The following is a 27,144-nucleotide window of genomic DNA, read 5'->3' as shown; positions in this document are numbered from 1 at the left end:
AAATCATGTTTTAGGTTAATTTCTCAATGTAGAAACCACCTAGATAGTGTAAACTTGAGCACCAAATGAATGTAAAGGCCGGCTCACATTTGTAAATTCTCAGAGGAAAATTTTGCTATCCTAACTCCCAGCTCAGGCTGCAGTAAGTTGCTTGGTTGGCTCTCTGTGCCAGTGAATAGATATTTTTCTAATTCACCCTTGACTTTATTCACTGGTGGTGCAACTCTTCAACAGTTTTTCATTTTATTTTCTATTTCATTTTCAACTCCCGGACTCATGAATCCACAGCATCATTTCCTGTCCCCACAGGGCCATTAAATTCCAATTCTTGATAACTGAGAGATGGAACCAACCCCATCTGCCAAGGCAGCTGCCACTTCAGCTTTCACTCTGGGGCTTTGTTTCCTCATCATTTATCTCCCCTGGCATTTTTGAAATTCTCTTGCAAGCAACCAGATGAATAGTTGTTAAGTTCTATCTAGTATTTCTAGGTATTTAATAACTGAAGGCTATTCAGGTTATCTAATTCCTGCCATCCAGAAAATGAAGCCCTTTAAGTTGTTTTAATATAAGTCAATATTGGGTATTATGTTTACTATTCAATTCAATGATGGAGAAGATAATTTTACAATTACTAAAAATGAAACCAAATTTGTCATATATGATCAGTGAGCAATCTTTATATTAGTATCACATCCAAAATGGTTTAGCTCTTCCTTAGATCTTTTTAAAGCTTTTTTCAGAGGCCAAAGATGAAAAATCTGGTTGCTTTCAAAGCTCTATTATTTATAAACTTATGTAATTTATTATGTATTTGGATGTATATGGATATAATTATGATTAACTAATTTATTTAACTCATCTCATCTTACATTTTCTTGACTTTTATTGAAATACCATGTGTCATGACCTATAAGAATTCAAAAAGTCAGTTATTTTGCCAAGTTTTCCTACTATTCCCCCATAACTAGCCTATATCCCCAGTAAAACAAACTAGAGGGCATTTTCCACCCCAATGTGAAATATTTCTCTGTCTCTGAACCTTTGCCTATGCTTTAAACCATCCAGATACTATAATTTCTCAGTTCTCAGGTCCAGCTCTCAAACCCTACCCATCTTCAAGGCCTCTTTATATGTCTGTCATCTTCATGAAAGCAATCTTTATTGCCCCAAATATGACCTCCAGTCTCTTTCTGCATAACTCTTGTGGTTTTACCATATTCTATCTCGGTTTACTGCTTTTTGGGATTTTATGTTTTGTTTTAGCTTAGAAAATAAGCATCTCTATCGTTTTTACTCTTATAGTCCAATGAAACACTTTGAAAATTAGTGGAAAGTCAATAAATACTCATTGAATTTCAAGATAAACAAAAGCTCCTTTACAATTCAAACCAGATGTTTTAAATAATTACAGTGTCACTATTTAGAATATAAACCTTGAAAGGGAAGATTTAAAACTGTTACATGTATAAAAGGTGTGACAACACATGGAATAAACCTCTCTGGATCCCTACAAAAAGGAAGGTTTTTAGACTAGATGACTCCTGAGGTTTCTCCTACCTCTAAAATGCTGATATTCTTCTCCAACATCAGATAGATGTTCATGACTATTTCAGTTGGGGGCCCAGTGTTTGCATTCTCAGTGAGACGATCACCTGACGAGGACCAGGAATGCAAGCTCCTCTATTGTCTTAGCTTAACACTGTGCCCGTTGAAAATGAGAAATGGTTATAGGATCCAGCTTCTCTATTGCAGAGCAGGTAATGCAGGATGGATTTGAAGCTGAGAGGCAATAAACTGATAACTGGCACAATAGGGGGTATAAATTTCATTGCATACATATTATCTTCAATTTAGGAACAGATTTCCTAAAATTTAAAAGATGGAATGGTCATGTTATGATGTGAGAAGGTAAATTTGGATTTAAAAATTTGTATAATTCTTTCAAACACCAAGGTACTAGTTAATAAACTACAATTTCAGTATATTAAATTGTAGTAAAGTAGCTCAGTGCATTATAAGATTTTAACTTTTTCTATAATTTTGCAAATGAAGAATACATTTCACCTTTCCAAATCAATTCCAGTTTGATATCAAAGTCTATTTGTAATAAATACCATAAGCTACTCATTGGGGGGAAAAAAGACAGACTTGTGACTTAAAATGAAACAGCATCTCGTGGTTGGTGTGTTATAATAAATCTTTGACTCCAATATCTAGGAATTTGAATAAACAGATATAGTATGATAGCACTGAAACATCATGTTCCTCAATCAACCGGATGAAGGTCTGTTCTTCTCTATAATTTCCTTTGGTCTCATCATTTACTTGTTCAAAAATTTTTTTCTATGATATTTAATAAATATAAAAATCCCTTGTACAACTTAGGCAGTATGCCACAGTGGTTAAAAGCATGTCCTTTAAAACTAGACTGAGTAGGTTTGAATCTTGACTCATACTTTTGAGAGTTTGGGGGACTTGCTTAACCCCTCTCTTTCTCAGTTTTGTCATTTGTAAAATGGGGACAGAATACCTGCCTCATAGGGTTTTTGAATGTATTAAATGAACTAACACAAGTAAAGTGCTTAGGACATTGCCAAGAACACAATAAGTGACAGAAGTTTGTTGTTTTCCCTACTACCTATATCCTTGAGAACAACTGTCAAGCACTCTTGATTGATTATGGTGACTGGTTAAGAAACAACTAATTTTCCTTGAAACTCTCTTATCACCACATCAGAGAACAGAGGGATAAATATAAAATGAATGCCTTCTCCCCTTAGAATTCCAGGACCATTTGACTATTCCTTCAGAATGGGATCAAATATATTGTTCGTACTTGTCCTAACACTTGTCATACTGTTTTATCCCTGTCACTCAAGGTTTCAATTATCAATATGAAACATAATTTGTATGTTTCAATTTACATATTTCCTCACCCCAAATCACCCAACTGATCCTCAGAAAAATCTGTTAAGCCCTAAGGATAAAAATTACTTAGACATCTGATTTTAAAGCTTGCTAAATTTCCTGTTTCAAGCCATGGATACCAATCCTAAAGAAGTTATTGACATAAAGTTACTTTAAAGAATAATCTGGTCCTGAGAATATGCTATTGAGCAGACAAGTGGTAGAACATTTTTTCCTGCCAGCCTTCATACATTCGTGTATCTAGTAGTTCAATTCATAATCATTTAATAAAGTGAACATTTGCAGTCTTAAATATTAAGAAAGAAACAGGTTATTAAATGTTAAAACCCTACTTGCATTTAGCCATGTTTAAAAAAATAATCCCAGGAATATTGTAATGAGTGTAGGTTTAGGCGCAAGCATTGTGCAAGTTAATGTAAGTAAAGAACCTTTCATGTGAAATGATGTAGTGTCACAACTCATTTGCGTCCCACTTAAAGTGTAATTAAGTTTCTCTGACAGCATGGCTTATGGCTGAAAGAACAGACCTGGCTGCTAAATTAATCCAGAGTCCCTCAGTTAATAACACTCAGCAAAGAAAACTTTACATACTCTTTCATTTAAAGTTCCCAAACTCCCATTCACAGAAGTGTATGACAATGCAGCCCTACAGAGAAACCTTGGTATGAAACTGATGGCCTTTTGCCAGACAGATTTAATCATCAAAACACCTGAAAACCAGACTTTGATGAATCAGGATGTGAGAATACACTATTTTCACTCCAGCTATTTTGGTCTGAAGGGGGTGGTTTCACATTTAAATTTCATTGCACCATATATTTAAACTGTAGTATGTTCTCAAAGTTAAATATGAAATGTTGGGAATTTTTAGATTTATAACAGAACTGGGGCTTACCATAGTAAGTGCTCAGAAATAATGGAATTTGGTTTTTTCATTCATTCTTTCAGGACCTGAGTACTTCATATAAGTGAAGATGCTGTTCATTAAATTTTTTGTTTGTTTGTTTGCTATTGTCATTGTTTGTTTTAAGAAAAGATATGATATATACGTATACAAGAGAATACTATTCAGCCATAAAAAAGAATAAAATAATGTCATTTGCAGCAACATGGATGGACCTGGATCATCTTACTAGGTCAGACAGAAAAAGACAAATACTCATACAACGTCACATATATGTGGAATCTTAAAAAAAAAAAAGACACAAATCAAATTATTTACAAAAAAGAAACAGACTCACAGACATAGAAATCAAACTTGTGGTTACCCAGGGGAAAAGGCTGAGGAGGGAGTGGAGAGATAAACTGAGACTTCAAGATTTGCAGATACTAACTACTATATACAAAATAGATAAATAGGAAGGTCCTACTGTATAGCACAGGGAACTATATTCAATACCTTATAATAGCCTATAATAAAAAAGAATACATATAATATGTATAACTGAATCATTATGCTGTATACCAGCAATACCACAACACTGTAAACTCACTATACTCAAATTTTAAAAAATGAAAAAAAATAAAATAAAAATAAAAGCAAAAAAAGAATACTCACTTTCTGCAATCCCTAGAACTGATTATGATGTTGCCACAAGATTAGAACTACACTGTTACTTAGAACAAGTTTTGGGGAGTGGGGGGTATAGCTCAGTGGTAGAATACATACTTAGCATGCACAATTCAATGGGTTCAATTCCCAGTACCTCCATTTAAAAATTAATTAATTAATTAAATAAAAATAAAAAACAAAGCATAAGTAGAACAAGTTTTAACTAAATAAGGATTTAACTTATAAATAATCTAAACTGTTTTCAGAGAGGCAAACGAGAGGACAGGTAAATTTCCCAGGATCAGATTCCACTTCACCCCAGGGCAACATAAGATACTCTGGCCAACAGTTATGTGTGGCAACTGCTTGGTGCTACTACCTTGTTCTTCTTTCCCCTGCCACCTCAATTCAAAGGCTGATGTGGCAAAGAAGCAGTCTACCTTCAAGTTGAAGGTCTCAAAATCGACTCTTGTTGCCACCGTAAGTTAACTGGTTCCTCAGAGAGTCAGTGAAATGTTGGTAACTGGAGAAAGAACACTAGGTATACCCTTAACATATAAAAACATTCCTGAATCCAGGAAGTGCCCAATAATTTAATAATGTAATGCCTAATACACTTACCCTAGTCCCCTAAACCAATACTGTTCAGAGTATTTTGGGCTAAGTTAGCGTTTATTCTGACAGATGACCTACATGCCATTTCTACCAAGAAAATTGTTTTATTTAGAAATTAAATAATCAAGTGTAACATTGAGTAGAAGCTATAATGGCCACCTCCGTGTATTTACAAAGCAGTGAAATGTCCTTAGGGCAAAATTTGCAGCAGTTCATTTTTCTACTTCAGGTCTCAGCACTATACTGAGTATCACTGGTATTTCAACAGAAACATGCTCTTCCTTGATTTTCCAAAGATCTAGTCCAGGGAACAGAAACTTGCCAGGAAGGATAAGTTGATGGGAAAGAAGTACCCTATCAATGTTTTTCTCTAAACATTTATTTTAAAAAATCATTATGTAGGCCACCTCTCTTGCCTTCTTAGATGGTCCACATTCTGACTATGGACTGTGTATATCCTAAGGCCGCTTGTTTTGCCTTCAGAGACCACCCGCATTCTGTGGATGGAATGTGTATCTCCCTGAATAAATTTACTTTCACTTAAAAAAAATCATTGTGTAGTAAAAGATAAAGTGTAGAAGTCATGTTCAATTAAATGATTTATTTCTGGCATGTTGTTGGAACATTTACAGTGGTAGCAGACAATGATTTTACTTCAGCTGTCCAAATGAGGCCAAAAGGTGGAGGTATATGGAATGCCTTTCCTTATGAGTTATAGCCCGTGTTGTCAGAATGTAAAGGATCGCAGCAAAGCTCTTTCCACAGCTCTGAGTCTGGCTGCTCCCAGTCGTCTCCGATAATCCACTTCAGGTTGAAAGGTTTAAAATACTCAAAGCGATGGCTTCAGGTCACATAGGAAAAAAAAAATTCAAATTTTAAGTATTCAGTACACAGCCACACTTTATTTGTTCATTAAATACAAAGAAAATTAAAAAGAAAAACATATATGTTATTTAATTACTTTAAAAATTGTTCATTAATCTGCTATATTGTTTTTAAATGATATAATATATATCAAATATTTTTATATGCATGTATTTTTCTTATGCATACATATGCAGACCTTGCCACAATATTCATTGAGAAGTGAGAAATCATTCTTTCTATGCTAATAATTATATATACACATATATTTTTTTCTTAATTCAAATCTCACCTAAAAAAGTTTATATGAGCAGTTTATTGAGTTCACATTTTAAGGCATATCCAGATAGTCTGAATCTAAGGTTCATCATGCAATAATAAAGGTATCCTCTCATGTCTTACTGGTGGTTTCTGTGAGTCCCTGACTACTACAAACACAGTCACTCAAGTCACAAGAAGTACTGTATGCTAATTAAATACTTTCATTCATATAACTCTCCTATAAAATGAGCTTTACCTATGGATTTTCAAAGTACATAAGCTTTTTTACAGAAATCATGCAGTCCTGTACCGTGCTTAGTACAGCCTGAAGGAAGTTGATTCAGGTTGACTGTTATGTAGATTCATTTTCAATTAGATAGGAGTTGATCGAAATGACAGAGTTGTTAAAGTATAAAAAAATAGGTCAAACAAAAATGTTGAAAATGATTCATCTGTGCTATACATAAAGAATATCAAAAACTGTACATATAGTACACTTACTTAAATATTTATAATTTTATATGTATGTGTAGTTTTTAAATTTTAGGTACTGTGAAAAAATGATGAATGCTTAAAGTATCTCTTCCCTCAAAATGTGTAGCATCTGAAATGAGTGGGTATCAAACCAAAAATCTCAAACATTTATAAAATATAATACATAGGGAATACTTGCAAAAAGTAAACCATATTTGGACTTTGAGTTGGAGTTATGTAGGGCTGAGAAAATAATGTAACTATACAAAACAGGTTACTTGGTAGATTTAATTCTACATTTTAGAAAGCTTAAATAATTTACAATTGTTCCCTGGTATTTTCAGTTCCAATTAGCTCATACAATATAAATCAGAAAATGTTTTAAAAAAAATTTGGTTAATATATCACTTATTTGTGAATAGGCTACTTATTCTTATTACCAGAAATACAATGAAGATCTTTCTGGGATATTAAAAAAAACTTAAGGAGTTGTTGTCAAAGCTCTTATCTGCCCCCTCTCACAACTCATTGTAGGTAAAAGTTGAAAGTAAATACATAATCAAATTATTTGCATACTTACAAGTTAGGCCCTTGTCCATCCTCAATCTCTTCATGTGGTGTTGAATAAAAGGCTTCATAAATTCTTCCAATCCCCAATCCATGAATTGCATATAAATTCATTTTATCAATACCAGGTGGAAAATATTCCCAAGGAAGAAATTTAATCCCATTCCATTGCTTGCAGGTAATGTTGACTTTAAATTGTAAACTCAGCTCTTTCTTTCATAGTTAGGAGGAAATCATCAAAAGAGCATAATTTTCGAGAGGCAGATTTAATGGGTTAAATAAATAGAACCAAAGTTTAAATTAAGCAAAACTGATATGATTGCTTTGTAAGGCAAGCTCGTCAGTCATAGTTCCTAAGTTGAAGACCCATTAGTAACACCACTGAGTATTCACCCCATTCATAGTTTTACTATTTATAAAAAGTTGAAAGTATTTATGGTCTGCTATAAAACATATAAAATGTTAGATTCAATTTATGCAAACAGCTAATTTTTATAAGGACATAATTATACTGCTGACCTAGGCACTGGTTCTTTATGCTTAGAGCTCTAAGGAAAAGCAAGTGAAACTGCTTTGTTTGCTCATTAGCTCTAACTTTATTGTAGTTGTTAATATTTATGCTAGACCCCTGGAAGGCAAACCTAGACTCTGGAGACCTGTTAAGCAGCCACCTTAGCTCAAGGAACCTGACCTGAATCACAGAGACAGTCTAATGGAACTTAGAAGCCCCTACCTGCTTGAGTTAGTCACTTCGTTCTTTCTCACGATTTTAGAAGTTAATCATATTTATTATATTTGTCAGAGTCACTCATTCATCAACAACTATTTTACAATTTAATCAGTTTTGCAATTTTTTAGAAACTTTTTTTTGCTGACATCAATTTTTACCTTTTTAAACTGTTCATCTTTTTATAAATGCTTATTAATAAAATCTTTTAACAGGGACAAGTCATAAAAGGGATAGATTTTAGAAACCATCCATGTTCCAAATAGAGAATATTGGATTTCTTTTTATTTAGATTATCTCCCTGAAGACTTCATTCCCCTGTTCCCAAACAGATCCTGTCAACCCTAATGAAGAATCTAATATTAAGCGAAGTCAGCCAGAATCACTGACAATCCCATTCTAAAAATTACCCATTTGGAAAACAGTGATGGTCAAGAGCCAAATTACCTTCCCTGCTCTTCCAACTGCACTCCCTCAGAGATCAAGACAACTTAATTTAAAAAACTGTTCAGGGAACTGCTGTAACAATGTTCACTGGACAACTGACAACTTCTATGAAGCGACTCATAAACTAAAATCTATGGCATCTGATAAACACAATCCACTGATTACAGTCATTTCCCCTAACAGTCTATTCTGCATCTAGAGAAGAAAGTACATGAGGCATTTTATCCAGGGACGCTCTGGAACTAGTGGTATTGTCAACTCCATACAGCTAGCAATAGTTGTCTGCATTTTAGGATTTTTTTAAAAAGAACTTTTAAAATAAAGGGTCTATTGTCAAATAATTGGAACCCAATACACTATCCTGCTGCCAGGACAAACTTGAGTAACGTGCTTGACCTCCTTTCAGAACAGACATTCCCAAAAGCTCTTCATTATGGCTATAATTTCCTGATTCACTTTAAGGTGATAAATGTATCATAGGAACCAAGCATTGTTTGAGATGTCATTTTTCCAAAAACCATTTTCAAAAAAAGATATTTTTATAAGATCTGAGCCCAATGAGTTCCAACAGATGTTAGGATCTAAATAGAACATTCTTATACCTCTCTTCTTTCCACTTGCTTCTGTATCAAGAAACTTAAATTAATTCCTGACTTTATCAAGCACTGGATTGTCATTCAAGGAGTGTTTACTAAGGGCTTGCCCTGTGGCAGACACTTTTCAAGGAACTGGGCACACGGTGTCCACAAAACAAAGTCCTTGCCTTCACAGAGCTGATATTCTAGCTACATTCATAGAACAGACTCTTGAGTATGAACAGACACCTGAAGTAAGCATCTTAAATTCCTTTACCAATTTACCAGGAGGACAGGATAACATTTTTGATTTGCTGAAAGCGCTGCAGAAAAACTGATTAACGTTTAGAACTCAGACTACAGCAGCAAGCCATTCTCCAGCTAAATAACCTTTATAGTTATCGTCTGCTATTCCCTTCTGCTTGAGAATACAATTCTAAGAGGTCAAACATGAGGTCTACCCTGTACACCAGCATAGTCCCATTGTCTAGCCCACTTAACGTTTGTTGAATGATTAATGAGTATTAGGCCAACTAATGAATGAATAAATGAGTATACAGAAGTAGCTATTCACAGGGAACTCTATAACTGTGGTTGATTTAACACCTTTAATTTTTCACACTATCATCCCTCTTCCTTCCCAAAGTGACTCTGTCAAGTGTCCTATTATATTAGGCAGCAGGCAAGTTCCTAAGAAAAATTGTAAATGCACTTGTCACACATTGAGGTAGCTATTTCTGGGCTATTCGCACCCCCCTCCATCCTTTCCACCACCTCCCAATATTTGGATACACTGTGGCTAAATTCTTTAAATTTTCCCCTGAGTGGTGAAGCAAAAGATATAGTAGCTGCAGGAGGGCACCAGTATGAAATTTACATATTATCACAAGGGAGAGCTCCCTTGTTTCCCCAAACCCCAGCATTGCGTTAGCCTGGGGCCTACCCTCTCAAACCCTACTCCAATTTCTCCTACTAAATTGCTCATGGTTGGATTTTTTTTCATTGGAAAAATTTAAACCTGGTTCAGGAGCCACATTAAAATCTGGTCCTCAAAATACTGCAGACCAATCTTATCCAGTTTTATGGCGTCTAATTACACACTTTCAAACAAGTGCTTATTTAAGCCTTTGAGTAGAACCAGAGTTGCTTTTTTGAGAAAAGCTTTGGCTCCAATGGAGGCATTCCTGCACAGCTTCTTTTTAAGTAGGGTGAGTTTTCATTCCAGCAAGAAAATAAGAAGCTCTTCAATGTTCCCCTGAAATACCATGTTGGCCATCAATTTTGTCTCATTAAGATTACAACAGTCTTCTATCAGTCAGCAGCACAGAACAGAAGCCATCATCATAGTGTGCTTGCTGTTGCTACCCACTGAATTTTCTGCCATGTAGTTCTTATTACAAACCTAGCTAAGATCACACATTCAAAAGGAACTGATTAAGGTGGTCATTTCAGAAAATTTGTGTGGTTATAAATTTACGCAGATTGCTTACAAAAAAGATAAATTCCTAGGATCCATTCAAGATCTCCTAAATCTGAATATTAAGGGAAGATCCAATGCCTAGAACAATGCTGTAGACATAGTAGGTACATACTAAATATCAGTTAAAAGAGTAAATGTATGTGTTTTTAAGTCCCACACTGCAGTGTTTCATTTCCTGAAGACAGACAGTTCATTCTGTGGGACAAAATCATCAGGATTTTCCCCACCTGAACTCTTGGCTAGTTACCCCTGGAATGTGAGCTCCTTCAAGGAAGGAGCTTTGATTGTCTTGTTCACACACGTAGCCGCAGCCACATGAACAACAACCTGTATGTGATAAATGCTTGCAGAATATTTGTTGCATAAATGAATCGGCCTGTGAATCCCCATATTTATTAAGCCGCATACGTAATCCCAAGAGTGTTCAATAAGATTAGAACTTATAATATTAAATACAGGTAAAACCGAGCCAGAAAAGTTGAAAGTTGACATTGGTGACTTTGATGCATTTTAATAGCCATTTTCTTTCTTTAAACAGTAATATTTACAATTTGGGAAGGGTTGTAATGGTTCTCATTTAGAGATTAAATTCTTCTTATTTAAACCTGTACAATAATGTGCTGTAAAATTGTATACCTACAGCTAAAAGTGTGAAATGTATTACTATATTAACATTGTGCCAGATTTTGCAGGTGGCATGAGGATATCAATGAACTTCTAACCCAAAGAACCACTCTAGAAGGAAAGGTACAGTTTTTAACATGGAAGAGAAGTTTTTTCTTCTTTTCAGAGATAAGAAGGTTTCCTTATTTTGCAGACTTCTAGTGTAGTAGCATGGCTTGGTGATATTTGCTGTTCCGTTTTGCTTTGCTTTTTATTTTTGTATTCCAAAATAGAAGCAGAGATATTTAAAGTAGATATTAAGAAAATATATACCAAAAAAAATTCAGAGAAAATTTGGTTTGTAAGAAATCCAATCAGCATTAACTAAATTAACAAAACATTTTGAAAAAGTGAATACATGTCATTGGAGTGAAAGCTCCAAGACAGCAGAGACAGCACATTATTTGACTTTGTATCCTCTGCCACTAACACAGTCAGGTCCATAAAAGATACTCAATGAAAGTTTGATAAATGAATGAATGAATGAATGAATTCAATTCTGCCTAATAAATACATTCAAATAACTAATTTTGTCTTAGTTAATGAAAGGCATTTTTAACATACCACTTTCAGTAGCAATTCGTTCAATCCTCAAGTGCACATACCTTTCTCCACATATCAAGACAAAATTATGTTCCAATTTTCAGTGCTGATTATGCTAGGTACTATGGGGCCAAACCACTTTAAGAATTCAGCAAAACATTTAACTCTATTTGACACTTAAATGGACAGCAGCATTTTAAATCTGTCACTTTATTTCTGTTGCCTCCACCACTGTTGATGGGATTTTAATCTGGTTGGCATCCACTTAACAAACAATATACTCACAGTTCTCAATTTTCATTTTTCCTCTTTTACAAAGTAGAAAGTCAAATGGTAAAGTTAATAGAGCTGTAAAAAAAATACAGTACCAAATTTATTTTAATGACAATGTGATTGTCACTGATTTAGGGCAGCTGCTCTCTGAATAAATAGACTCAGGGTCTAATAATTTGTGAAGAAAAAGACCAAGGCAGATGTCATTGCTGAGGCCTGAAGACCTGTTGGCAGACCACTGCCCAGGTAAGATTACTGGCCTCAGCGGCATGTTCCCTACAGCTCAAAAAACTGCCCAGCTGCTTTTGTATGCAGAGGTTCCTAGATTGATTTCTTACTGGAACAGATTCCTCACAAACAAGGTTTATTCTTTATTGGAGCTTTAGTCACTTGAATTCCTCTCTGTATTCTTCACTGTCAGGCTTTGCAATTTTTATTTATTCTTGGTAGAATGCACTTACTATTGTTATGGCACTTTTCACTCTAAGGCCTTCTTTTCAGTGTCTTTGAGAAAGAAAGGTCTTTAGCTAGACATTTCTCATGCTTGTTGACAGTCTGGAAATGATTTATTTTAGAAGAGAACAGAGGTGAAAGGAGTAGAATAAAAGATCATTATTCCCCCACCTTTGAGCACTTATCAGTTAATCACATGTTTATTGTTAAATGAAATGTGATGGCTTTCAACACAATTTTATTGCTTTTTATCTTTGTTTAAGAAGTAACACTAAAATATTTTAAAGTCTCATAAATAGAGTAAATCCAATAGGCTAAAAAATTTCCCTGTGGCTAAATTAACTTTAATTTACTCACTCTCACATTAATATGGTAAAATGGATTACTGCAACCCTAGACAATGAAAATATGTTTTGATCGTATATTATTTATAAACACATTTACAAATATATTTTCATGGATGGGTCTATAGACAAAGCCAGTATTATTCTGTGGGATGTTTCAGATGTTTCAGATGTTTTCAACACTAGCTTCTTCCACACACAAGAATGAGTCCATAATAATCAGAATTGTCACTCTTTCAAACTTCTACTTAATATCCTGACATTTTAACCCATTGCTTTCCAAAGCTTCTTCTCCATGAGAATTATTGCATATATACTTAGGACTAAATTCTAAAATGGTTACTGAAAGAATTATTTAACAAATATTTCAAAATGTATTGAGCTTACTCTGGGGTTTTCTAATTTTACTACACAGAAATAAAATATTTAGACTAATTCCTTTAGAGAATAGCAAGATTCAAGGCCATCTGGTGCTTCTGTCTCTTCTTTTTCCAATAAAAGAAATTCTTCGAAGTAAATTATTGCCAATTACAAGTTCACCCAGGGAGAGGAAGAGAAAAAATAGTGACTGGATTTCCTTAAAAGACTATTCCGACTTCCCAAGTGTGAAGTCTTCAATATAGACTATTAAATAGTAGAGACTAGAGTGGAGAATATACAGAAACTAAAACTAGATACTGTAACTACTAAGAATTTAAAGGAAACTTGTCATTATCTTCTTAATTAGATGCAAAAGCAAGCTGCTTATGAAAGTTAAGCCCCCATACTTAATTTTGATTTCTTATGCTAACCTTAAAGACTATACAATGAAAACCCACTGAAATATTGAATCTGCATGCAGATAATCATTTCTCAAAACCAAGTTTATATGTCAGAAACAGAAATAGAAGGAAAGCATACATAAAAATATGAAGGTATATATTGTGTTTACTATCATGTTTCTCTTATTTGAGCCCAGAACTTGATTGCCGCATTTTTGTAATTCCAAATGTAAAATTAAAATAAACAACCTGTATTTTTTTCCCCTAAGAATGTCTTACTCAGAACAAGATTAAGGATACACCATTACTAAATTTAAATTCCCCTTTCTCCTATTAGGGCAGGACCAATACGTAAAAAGCAAGCTGGACATCAGGAAGTCTCCCAAAGAACATGCCATATTGAGGGAAGAACTCAGTATGTATATAAACAGTGCACTGGAGCCAGCCTCACATGAACTGGAGTTGTCTTAGCTATTGCCCAGAAAGCATAAGCAAGAACATAAGAAAAGATTCTATTTTCTTCCTCCATATTCAGAATAACACACTGATATCACCACCCTGGGTACAAGGGGCAAACATAAGTGACTGTTGTCTAACTTCCCAATGTTGAAAACTATTATGCTCACTTGAAAAATCTTTTTTCAGCACAAGTATTAGTTCTCACAAATTCTTAAATGGTTTACAATTTTATGTCCAATCAAACATTACTACTACTGTGTAAGGACCACAGTAGGACCATCGGGTAGGCATATTATTTGCGGCACAAATCCCAACCTGTGTTTTAAAAAAAAAAGCATTACATAAAAAGCTCAGTTAGATGTTAGCCAGGGTTCATAATGTAAACATATGCATGTGCCATTCAGAACTCACAAATAAACAAAAATGGAAAGGTCAGCAATGGTCTTTCTTCCTCACTGTTACTAAGCCTTTGAAATAAGCTCACGAAATGTATGCAGGTGGTTTTTTGATTAATTTGATAGAGGTACATCCATGGAACCAATTTACAAGTGATTTGCAGGCAGGCTGGCATTACTGAAATAAACGGTGCTATTACTATGATTTATACTACTATTCCCAACACAAATGATAAAGTGAAATTTACAGTCCTTAATTACCACCATGAAAAATTGGGAGGGAGAAAAAAGAGCAAAGATTGGCAATTTGCAAACTTGTCAGTAAGGCAAGATGCAAAAATCCATTTGCTTTACTTAAAAAAGGCACTGCATAATGGGTCTTACTATATTGTTATCAATCCATTTGAGAAGGCGAGGGAGTTCAAAAAACAAATGACCAGAATATAACCTTGAGATGCCAGGAAGTATGGTTTAGGAAAACAGCTGACAAAATGTAGCCTCCAGTTTTGAAAAGCAGGGAAGTCACAAAATACAACACTACATTATACATTATTCTGGGCCAATCACATGGCCCAATTTACTCTTCAAATCACCTCCTTTCAAATGTTTTTCAAATGCTTCCTAGCAGAGGAAAAAGAAAATTAAAGAAATAATATCTGTAATTTTTAACTAAATGTTTTTCTCTTGTCCCATTCATATCTAAATAGTATTGGGAGTCTTTTAGGATATTCAAAGGTGTCAGCCACACTGCTATCAACAGAACTCAAACAAAGCTACCTGGAGGAACCTACTCTGAGAGGCAAGGCTCAAGCACTGCAGTTGTCAAGAGGTTGGAGAGGATGTGATTGCCCAGTTTCCTGGGCCCTTGGCCCTTTCCTCTCTCATTTATTATCACTTCCTACTTTAAAAGTCCAGCCAGGCTTTATTTACAATACTTATTCCCTCTCATGACTGACCTCCTATCAGGGAATGCCTAGGGTTCTAATGGACCTTCTAATCACCATTTGCTAAGTTTGATTTAAAATACAGTGATTCCACGCACTGGTCATTCATAGTACTTCACAGACTGGCTCACGGGAAAACTCCACAAAGTTACAAGACACGGAGACTGACTGCATATAACAGGCAAGAGAAACAGAACAGAGACAATTCTTGTCTACCTGAATTAGAAAATAATGGTGCAGTCTTAGATATTGGCACACAGCCAAAACTTGGGAATTGATATGTCAGTTTCAGTAATGTTAAGTTTGAGTTGCTGCCAGGACACTCAGACGCAGATATTCAGCAAACATTATCAGGAATGTAGGACTAAAGCTCTGGAGACAACTTAGGCCCAGATATATACAGATGTTGGAGAAATCTGAATAGAAATGAAGGTTGAAGACATCAGAGGGGATCAGATGGCCATAGTGGAGGATGTAAAACCGAGAGGCCTGAAAGCAAAAACAAAGAAAAGACAAAGTTGGAGGACCCAGAATAGAGAAAATAATGAGATCAGAAAGGACTAATTGGAGAACTAGGAGGAGTCTGAAAAGAATCTCAAGAAGAGAGAAATGATCATCAATGTCACATGCTGCAAAGAAATCAAGACAAATGAGAAGATGCCATTAAGTCTGTTGAACAAGATAACGTCAACAGACAGAAACCAAAATACAGGAGTCTAAGAGATAAACACATTTAAGAAAGAGGAGTTGCAAGTGTAGAGATTTCCTATTAGAAATCAAGTAGGAAAAGATTTAAGAGAATGCTATGGAAATGGATTAGGAGAAAGCTTTTTATATAGTAGATATAAAGCATATATGTGTCTTATTGATTTCTGATTTCTTGCTACTCCTTAAAATTTCTTCTTTCATGACTGGTATGTTATCCTGTATGAAAAAGTCTTCAGATAAGCTTTTTATGGACTTTATCCCTTTTGTATGTAGAACTCAGTGATTGTGATGGGTTATTTTAGCTTTGTCTTGTTCCCAGTGAGCCCAAGAGCATTTGGGGATTCTACGACCAAGGACTTTCTCCATTTCTACTTCCCATCAACTCAGGCTTCTTTCCTACTCCATAAATCTTCATTTTTTTAAAGCATCATTTTCTCCATTTCAATAACTTTCCTCCTGAGATTTTAAATTATAATAACATTTTCACACCTTCTTTAATAACCTCCTTACTTCAAATTCATAAATTTTACTTTTCCCTCGAAATTTTCCATACCTCCATTCATCTGTATTTGGATGGTATCTCTTTCTCATAAGCATTTTCTAAGTTACATTTTCATCACCATACTTGAAATTCAGAACATAGAATTTGCAATGCTCTGTTTCTTCTAATTTATATTTCTTTTAATATTTTCATCAATAGTTAATATTAACTACCATTTGAGAGCTTGCTCTATGTATTAAACATTTAATAGAGTGTCTGACATTCACTGTCTCATTTCATCATCTCTAAAAACCTTTGAAGTGAGTATTTTTATTCTCTACGATTCACAGATAAGGTTAAGTCACTCATCCAAAGTCACAAGCAAGTAAACAACAAAGCAGGAATTTGTACCCACGTCCATTCAACTCCAATGTTCATCATTTACCTTGTAGAAAATTCTATCTTAATCCTTTTAGTCTTACTTTATAAGAATATCAATTGTCATTAATGCATTTTCATTATTGGAACACTGCACAAAACAATTAAACTCTCATTAGTGAAAGCAAGCCTCTGTCAATTCTGGTTCAGTCTAATGCAAAATATTCAAAAGGAGAAAATTCAAGAATTGTTTTGTTCCTTCTTCTATCCTCTCTTCGCACTTTATCAAGCAGTACCCTGTTAGTCCCAAGAGACTCGAGTTATTTTAATGGGTCTTTCCCTCTGTTACTCCCTCTGTTTTTTCCTGTATCCTAATTACTCTGAATTCATTTTTATTGATAGATAGTGTAAGTGTGCATAAGATCACCACAATTTGAAATTATTCCTTTATTTTCATTAATGTTACGATACCCACATCTTCTAGAGTTGATATTAGTACACGTGTTCTTTCTTATCAGATATAAAATATATCATGTATCTATAAGTATATATACACAGAATTTAATGACATTAAGTGAGTAGTATATCTTTATGTAACTTAGTGTGAATATGTTAAATTTTTTATTTTTATCATATTTTATATATTTATATGTATATATATAATTTAATGGTATTAAATCAGCAGCTTGTTTTAGATTAAGTAGTTCTCAAACAATACATAGATTGGTTTCTTAAAACATTCCTTTTATAACTTTTCTCTCCTTTCCACTTTCACAATTGAAATGCTAGTCATATTCATATCTTCTCAAACACATTAAAGATTAAAAAGCACAATTATATTTAAAAGGAAAAAGAAGATGCCATACCTTTATGTGATATTTTCTCTAGAACTTCACTGTCCAATATGGTAGCCATTAGCCACACCTGGCAATTTAAATTTATATTTGAATTAATTAAAATTAAATAAAAGTTAAAATTCAGTTTCTCAGTTGCAATAGCCACATTTCATGTGGCTAGTGGCTACCACTTGGGGCAAAGCATATACAGAACATTTTCCAAATTCACAGGAACTTCTGCTGGATAGTGCTGATCTAAGACGACTCAATAGATAAGTCAATCTTTAGTATGTTTTGCAAATTCTCTTAAGATTATTCCCCCATCACGAATGGATAAAGGAAATGTGGTATATGTATACAGTGAAATACTATTCAGACTTTTAAAAAGAAGTAAATTCTGCAATATGTAACAAAATGGATGGATTTTGAGGACATTATGCTAAGTGAAATAACAAGCCAGTCACAGAAAGACAAATACGGTAAAATTCCATTTATGTGAGGTATTCAAAATAGTCAGCTTCACAGAATCAAAGAATAAAATCCAGGGTTTGGGGGAATGGGAATTGGGGAATTACTAATCAGTAAGCATAAGTTTCAGTTTAGCAAAATGAATAAGCTCTAGAGATCTGCTGCACATTATACCAACAGTCAACAATAACATAATAAACACTTAAAAATTTAAAAGAGTAGATCTCATGATTTTTGTTCTTACCACAATATTTTTTTTTTTAAAAAGGGCTATATCCAGCATGGTTCTGAGGAAAACAAATGATAGATAATAAATTATTCTTTTACTATTAAGAAAAAGACTATTATCTTCCTTCCTATCTCTCTTTTTTTTTTTTATTGCCAATGCTTAGTCTTCTTAAATTTTTCTACTCACTACCACTTTGAAGTAACAGTCCTGGAAATATTTTATAATGTAAGATCAATAATGCAAATGTCCTCCAATTCAAAAAGTCTCCCATTACTTTTTCTTAAACAAAATAGCCAAGAGACCTTGGGTCAATTTTTGTTATTTCCCCTTGCTCCAAAACTTAAATAACAAATCAAAATAAAACAAGGCTTCCTAACAGAGTGTGCAATCCTTTGTAAACTCCAGTGGTTGAGACCACTGTTCCTGCAGTAGGTGTGGTCCTGTACTGAGAATTTTGCTTCTAGAGTTAGAAAAGAACTCCTCAATACTGTGTTACACTTTTTATAGACAGGTCATTGTTTCAGCTCTTAAATCCTGTATTTCTACCACTGTAAGCAAGTTTACAACAGGCTTCTGGTTTTTTCTTTGCTTTCCTATTTTCTGAAAAGTTTGAAACCAATAGAATACAAATGTGAAAAGCTGACCAAAGTTAGGATTGTAATCTATAGTCATGGACCACACAAAGGATCAAACCTCTAATCTTGGCCTTCTTAGCACACTCTTTGACTGAGATATCCTTGACAACAAAAAGTTTATGTCTGAATATATTACTGCGAGAAAAGAGAGATACATCATCTACTGTGTCTTTTCTTAACGATTAAAAAGGAACTACCAAAACACAGACTTAGTATTTCAATATGAAAACTAAAAAAAGCAGCTAAAACTCTTGAAAGCAATTGCCCATGGAAAGACTGCAGTGAAGAATAATGAGTCAAAGAAATATTGTATTTAGTCCTATAAGCCTTTTAGTTGATTTTTAAATCATGTGCATTTTACAAATAATTTTTATAATAATAAAGTTGCTTTTTTAAAAATTATGGAAACTATCTGATTGTCCACCAGTTGAGGAACATATGATTTGATGTCTTATAATAAGATATGTGAACCATTACAAAATATATGACTTTGCAAAATATTTGACTTTTGCCATATTTATATATAACTGACCTAGATTACATTTACAAAAACATCTTAGTTAATGGCTCTTCCCAATTCATTAAGAACAGACCATTTCACAAACTTTTAAAATATTTTTTTAAAAAACAATTTATATGGAAACAAACATGTTAAAAAAGCAAGAAAATATTATAGAAATGATACTGACCAACTTTAGACTAATGAAAGTCACAAAAACTGGAAAAGGTAGGAAGAAGGGAAAAAAAAAAGGAATGGTAAGGGATAAGAGAAGGGTATTGGCTGCATCTATAAAGATTTATTTTTTAATATCTGTCAAATCCTTTTGATGGGGAATGTTAGATCTAAGTGTTAGATGTCATATTTACTGTACTTTTCAGTTATTTTGAAATATTTTTTCACTTCTTAAAAAAATTCCACCTTCATTGTTCAAAGTGTCCTCAGTTTATATGAAATTTTCCAACTAAATACACACTATTCTCTGCTGCTCCTTTTAGAGAAGTGTGTAGAAACTTCAATCTCAGAAGAGCAGTTATCATTATTAAACACAATGTGCAAGAGCACATGTAAAACAACAAGCCGTATTAATAATCTACCCGTATACCAGCCACACCAGTGATATATCAAAAAATATATCTATATTTGCCTCATGCATTTCAGCCCTACTCAAGCCCTTGGCCTCTCTTATTTTGCTTCCTCTTCCCACAACTTTGAGAAGGAAATGAAAGTTAAACACCAAGTATGTAAAAATTCAAATTTCCAAAATCATGCAAACCTACATTTTAAAATATAGCCATTGTAAAACAAAGGTAGATTTTATTCAGTAAAGATGTGTTGTACTCACTGCAAATGCATCACCACTGGAGAGCAGTAAGACCAGGTGCTGTCTGTGCCTAAGCAAACAAAAAGAATCATGACAGAGTTGAAACTAGGCTGACAGTTCGGGTATTTTCAGATTAAAAAGTCACCCAGCTGTAATTTTTATCTAATCTTATTTGTGATTTTCTAGTAGCTCATTCTCAGAAAACTGCAGGTTACTTAATTGACTATAGCTAAGAATGAGTAATGGTGGGACCCAAAACACTTACAATTACACAGTTAAAAGGAAGATGTTTGTCTTTTTCCATTTGTACAGGTTATGCAGACTTACTCAACTTTTAGAAAACCTACTATTAAAGGTAGCCTAAACATTGTCCATAAATCTAAACTTTATCTAAATTTTCAGCTCTATTTCTATTAATGGGGAAGTTGTCAGATAAAAGAACATTAATTTCAGGACCGGCTGTTAAGATTCATGTTAAAAATATTCAACACACTGTTCATAATATGCTAAAGGATTGTGCTCTTAAAATGGAGATGGCAAAGTATCAGCATCAATTCAGCCCTCAATTTACTGCCTTTCATACAAGAGATGTGTGCCTTTCATCCAGTCTAAATTGAGTACATATTTGCCGTTATGTCATATTCACAAGGTCAAAAACTAAACTGCCTCGTCCAAAATGTTAAGAAATGAACATCCTAGAAGTATCTCTTAAGAATTCAGCTTGCCAATAAAGATGTTTTAAAATTGAAAATTTAAATTAGTAATGTTCAAAGTTGGTAACATAAGCAAATTAAACTGGAGAATTTTGATACTTAATTTCTTTAAATTGTATTATTTATCACACTTAGTTCATTTGTAATAGTGGATAAAATAAAATGATGCTCAATTTAGCACTATTTGATCTACATATTTAATTTCTTATAGAGATGCATATTATTTATATTTTTAAAAAATAAATTACAGTGACTGGTAAAAATAACAAAGAACATATTTTTTGAAAATAAAATTGTATATACTTTCTACATTTCTCCATCATTTCACTGACATCCTAAGAAACATCTAAGGCACATAAATTCATACTTTTTAGAAAGAAAAATATACAAAAGTGTATCTTAGTTTTTTTTTTGTTTTCTTTCTTTTTAAATTCAATTTATTTAAACTTAAAAAAACCCAAAACAGTTCATCCATTTCTCCCACCCCCCAACCCCCACCTCTGGCAACCACCAATCTATTTTCTGTATCTGTGAGCTTAGAACATCTTTCTGTCTCTTTCCATCTATCAATATAGACAGATAGATAATTTTAGATTCCTCATATAAGAGAGATAATCAGATAATTGTCTTTCTCTATCTGACTTATTTCACTTAGTATAATGCCCTTGAGGTCTATTCATGTTGCACAAGTGGCAAGACTGTATTCTTTTTTATGGCTGAATAATATTCCATTGTATATATATGCCACATCTTTATATATTCATCTATCAGTGAACACTTAGATTATTTCCATGTCTTGGCTGTTATAAGTAATGCTACAATAAACATGCAGGTGCACGTATTTTTTCAAATTAGTGTTTTCATTTTCTTCAGATAAACACCCAGAAATGGAATTGATGGGTCATATGATAGTTCTACTTTCAATTTTTTGAGGAACTTCCATATTGTTTTCCATAGCAGCTGCACCAATTTACATTCCCACCAACAGTATGCAAGGGTTCCCTTTTCTCTTCATCCTTGCTAGTCTTCTTGATAACAGCCATTCTAAGAGGAGTGAGGTAGTATCTCATCAGGCTCCCAGGATACCTCTGATATGTAAACTAATCAACCCAGAGCCATACCTCCTTTATCTGGCTGTATCAACCAGGAGGCAGAATTCTTCTGCCTTAATCATCTGAAGGCCAGGTCCAGGTAGCAGGCAAGTAGGGAGCACCCTTAGAGCTTAGAGACTGCCAAATTTTTTCAAACTAACCAAACCTAATCTGTTTATCCTGCCCTGCCTTGCCTTTCCCTCAGAAAATCCAAGCCTACATGCCCCCCTCTCCTCTGCCCCTTCTGGCTCCTGACCCATACCAGTGCTTCCCCATGTTGCTCTTCATGGTATACCATGCCTTCTCTTTCTAGGACCTATGAGTATAATAAACTTTGTTTTTCTGACCTCCTCCTGGGTCTCCTCTTGTAGCCGTATCTGAATGATCATTACATACAAGAACACAGAACATGATGTTTATGTTTCACTTGTGTTCCTGTTTTATACATGCAGCATTACTGCTAATTGTCCATCAGGCTCTATTCTTCCTTGCTACCTTTTAATAACAGACATTATTAGGTTTAGCTGTATGTGACTGCCTGGCTAGAGGTGACATTTCTCAGCCTCCCTTGCAGCTAGATGTAGCCCTGTGATTAGGTTTTTGCCAAACTTATCATATAGATGAGAAATAAAACTTGCTTTCGTGCATCTAAAAGGCAAAATTAGGAACAACATCTAGCAAGTATATAGAAATGAGTTTCAATTAAATATAATTACTTTCTAACAATAGCATTCTTTAGAGGCTACTGCCCTTTCAACACTGTATCTTCTTTTCAATCAAAGGTTGGATACAATAGGAGAGACTTCTAAACTGAATAAAACTTTGGAATAGATATTGCTTAAAGTTTCTTCCAGCCCTAATATTCTACAATTCTAGCCAGATAGGAAAAGAAAAGTTGGGACAAGGAAGAGAAAGTAGGAGGCAGGACAAAAGGGTCAGAGAGAATGAGGGAAAGAAGAGGAAGGGGTAAAGAAAAGGCAACCTTTAGAACCAAGAAATAAGATTACTGGGAAATACATCTGAGTAACTAGAAAAAATGTTCTTGAATTTTCATTTTTATACAATATCAAATTTACATATCCCTACCCTTAAAAAAACCCACAAAATCTTTCAAACAAATATATTTTAAAATCTAAAGGGTAAGCTCTAGATTCAGAGTATAGACATAAAATTATGTTTCATGGTTTCGAGATTAATTTTATTGGAACTGAAAATTCCTCTTATTCATCATTTATAATAAGTAGCAGTTTTACACTGCTTGATTGATTCATGTTATAATCATGGAGTAATTTACTATCCTAATTTATAACATGACATCTGTTGACATTTGCCATACTTATATCTGCTCTAAATTCTGTCACTTTACAAACATCTTAGTTAATGGCCCCCTGCAAGTTATTAATAAATTTAATTTAAGCAAATAAGATAAAGGACTTTGTCACACTCATCTCTGCATTGTCTCCAGTGCTTAACACAATGCCATTACTTTAAGTGTGGCTCAGAAATACTTTCATGCAATAATCATTTATTGAGGCCCCAGTCTGTTCTTGCTAATGCTTTGGGCACTGGAAGCAACACAGCATGGTGGTTAAGAGTGTGGGCTTCCAATTAGGATGAGTCTGTGTTTGAATCCCTCCTCTGCCATTGAGGACATCTCAGTTGCTTATACCTCAGTTTCCTTTCCTGTAAAATGAGTAAAATAATGATACTTCCCAGGTGAAGCCTGAATAAGAATAACGTGCAGTATGCTTAGCATAGCCTAGCATATGTAAGTCCTCAATAAATGTTATTTATAAGTCAATCACATAGTGTCCATAAAATTATGTCAATAATACAACCATTCATATTATAATCTATGTACTATAATTCACTGAATAAACGTTCCATGAGGAAAGGACTTTTTGTCTATTTTTTTCACTATTGTATCTTCAGTGCTTAAAACAATGCCTGGAACACAGTGAACATCCCCCTAAATAAGTGTTTTAAATAAGTTAATCAGTAATCATGACATATTTTACATTAAATAATTTCATTCTCTTAATTACATTCATTTCAAGAATTATAAACGACATGCTAGAATGCTCTATTAAGATTAATTGAAGCAGGACTTCCAACATATCAAGATAATCTAGTTCCTTCCAGGATCCTGCCTTAGAAAGACAATATAGGCAATAATGACCTAGAGTAAAATGCCTACCTTTATATAATCTAAATAATAAAATCTTCAAATTGGCAATATATGTGGTGAGTTAATGAAGCATATCTATTAAGACATTCAGAGAATTCTTAACACGTGAGAACTTGAAAACCCAAAATGATAAATTCTCGATCTTCTTATTAATCTCGGGACTACACAAGACAAATTCTTTTAACAGAAGAAATTAAAATGCTAATAATGTCTGTCTTATCTCCAGACAACATACTTTAGTGGTTCCTAGTGTATGGCAAAATAGCTTATGCACATTTGTTTGTCCATTCAGTACCCCAGAAAGTTTGCCTAAAGGCAGGGGTCCAGGTAAACAAAAAAGAAAGAAAACATAAAGAACTTGAATAACCCATAAGGATTCATATTTAAGAATTACGTAATAACTGTTCTGGAGATACAGAGATATCATGGACACTAGCCACGTCCCTCTGCCAGATTTTCCTTCTCTCTTTTTCTCAGAACTCTCATTGCCTCTGAAGAACTTCACCCTTTGAACTATGTGGTTCTGGCAGGGCTGCCAATGACAGTATCACAGTCTCCTTACATACTGAAGCGGGAAGAAGCAATCTGGTTCCTTCAAAGTGGCTAAATTAGGATTGCTACAGATTTTCAACTGCTGAGTCACTCACTTCCTCACTACCTCATAAAGGAAATCCCTCTCTATAGGAGGAAAGAGTAACACAGTCACACATGGATGTGGAAGGCATTTAGAGATGAATTTGAGGAGAAGGGGGTGGGGAGGATATGGAGGTGTGAGAAGAGAAAAGCTCAAGAGTGAATACTCATTGACATCACTTTATTCTTTGGATTGAGGCAAACTAAAACAGGCCAGCAAGTCCAACTCTGATTTTAAGTATCTGAACCAACAATTCTTTCTCTCTGCCCAAATTTCCTTGAGTTGTAGTTTCCTCACCTTAAAAGAATTTTGATGAATATAGGAGAGCTTCAATTTTACTTAGTCACAAAATATCTAGAAGTATAGAATTAGTTTATACATCAAAATATTTGGTCTTATAAATAATCAAGGTTTTCAATGTTGAGCCCTATTTTTTTGTTTTCTTTTTTTAATGTTTTATGCATTTATATGATTAAAACTACAAAACATTTGGGTTTTACTCAATGAAACTATTCTCCTCTTTGAGATGTGAACGTCCACACAATTAATATAAGTGAAGAAAATAACTGATTCATTTTGAAGAAATTACCTTAGCAACTTAAGTTAATGAAATTATTAAGCTATCAACAGAGACAGCACAGTGATTAAAGAGCACAGACTTTAAAAACAGACTGCCTGGATCCAGATTTAGACTCTGCTACTAACTAGCTGTGAAACCTTGGTTAAGTTATTCAACAGAGATATGTTTCCTTACCTATAAAATGGATTACAGTGTGGCGAAAGGACTTAACAAGTGAAAAGTGCTTAGAATAACACCTGACACAATGTAAGCATTACATTAGTGTTAGTCACTATTGTTGCCATTCTCATTCTCTAAAACAACTGATGCTGCAATTAGCAGATCCTAGGTTTCACCAGCGTGACTTGGCAACAACAATACAGTGCTTTAAAATGCCTCGTTGATTAGCTTATTTTATCATCTCACACTTTGCTTCAATGAAAGGATCAGAACTGCCTGATTGGTGCACAAAAGTTCTGGTGTACATATCCAAATTGATGAAGCATTTTAGCAGTGTGAGTAATGCCAAAGCCAAGAGTAGAATGGTGGTTCCCTCTGCCACTTATCCTTTTTCCTCTAAGGGAAAGGAATGCAATGGAAAGCAAATTTTTACTGGGAACTTGGGATTTGAGACAGAAGGACTCTAATGCTGATTGCTTCCTGCTCATTTTCTACAATATGATAGTGTGCTCAAAAAAAAAAAAAAAAAAAAAAAAAAAAAGCTACACTGTGATTCCAGAGATCACATGCTGAAATATGCAGAAGACCAGGCATGCACTGTAACTACGAGAAGCACTCTTTGAGTATAAGCACTTAAATTCAAAATTGTAAAAACACACTATAAAAAACATACTATAAGCAAAAACAAAAAACAAAAAGCAAAAAACAAAAACAAAAACAATCTGTTGGTCACATTCAGCCACTGAGATGCCTGGTTATACATCCAAAGGGTGAACAGTGATTTTATCTGGGTAGTAGTATCACAGATGATTTTCATTTGTATATGTGCCTTTTATTATCTTTTAAGTGCTTTACAATGTATATGATTTTCTTTTATCATCAAAGGAGAAAAATCCCACAAAATATGTGATTTAAAAAAAAAAAAACATAGGTTCAGTGACTTGGCTACACCTAACTGAAGCTGCTCATTTGTTACATTGAAGAAAATCACAAAACAAGCCTTGCGAGAAGAGGCCAGAATGAACAAGCACCCTAAGGAACAACTTTTACCAAAATAGATGACCAAAATACCATGACTTAGATGACTGGCTGTCACAGAGAGAAGTCCAGTACCGCACTTTCACAGGCAGAATGTGGAGTGATTCAAACAGACCGAACATGCTAAGTGCTGTTTAAGTGTGGTAAAACTGCATTTAACAATCCAAAATTACTACCTAAAGAGTTCTTTCTTTCTTTAATGCTATACCCATGCAATATGTCTCTAAACCGTACTCCTTGACTGAGCATCTTTACAGATAGCAATACTGTTTTTCCAGCACAGTAAGGGCCAGAAGAATCCATAAACTCTTTACAGACTTCGTGAAGAAATGGGTGACGCCCTGGACAGGGTTAAA

The 27,144-nt window shown here is 34.2% G+C and overlaps 1 protein-coding gene across 9 annotated transcripts in view; it reads right to left on the bottom strand.

Annotated features, from left to right (window-relative positions):
* LOC102513647 (UPF0462 protein C4orf33 homolog) overlaps positions 1-27,144 on the bottom strand; it is a 577,478-nt gene that overhangs the window by 524,197 nt on the left and 26,137 nt on the right. The window contains exons 4-6 of one of the 9 annotated variants that reach the window (XR_004313741.1): positions 20,407-20,455; positions 7,278-15,817; positions 5,685-5,939 (exon numbers count right to left, since the gene is read on the bottom strand). Coding sequence is in view for 6 of the 9 variants with exons in the window: in XM_032463443.1 (XP_032319334.1) it covers positions 5,804-5,939; positions 20,407-20,455 (185 nt within the window). In the remaining 3 variants the exon portion in view is untranslated. The other 8 variants (XM_014555467.2, XM_032463488.1, XR_004313740.1 and 5 more) reach the window with 8 other exon arrangements.

Source organism: Camelus ferus, chromosome 2 (genome assembly GCF_009834535.1).
Source record: "Camelus ferus isolate YT-003-E chromosome 2, BCGSAC_Cfer_1.0, whole genome shotgun sequence".
In the NCBI taxonomy this organism is placed as follows: Eukaryota; Metazoa; Chordata; class Mammalia; order Artiodactyla; family Camelidae; genus Camelus; species Camelus ferus.
Note: the sequence above shows the minus strand (reverse complement) of the source record. Positions and strands in the feature narration are given on the sequence as shown.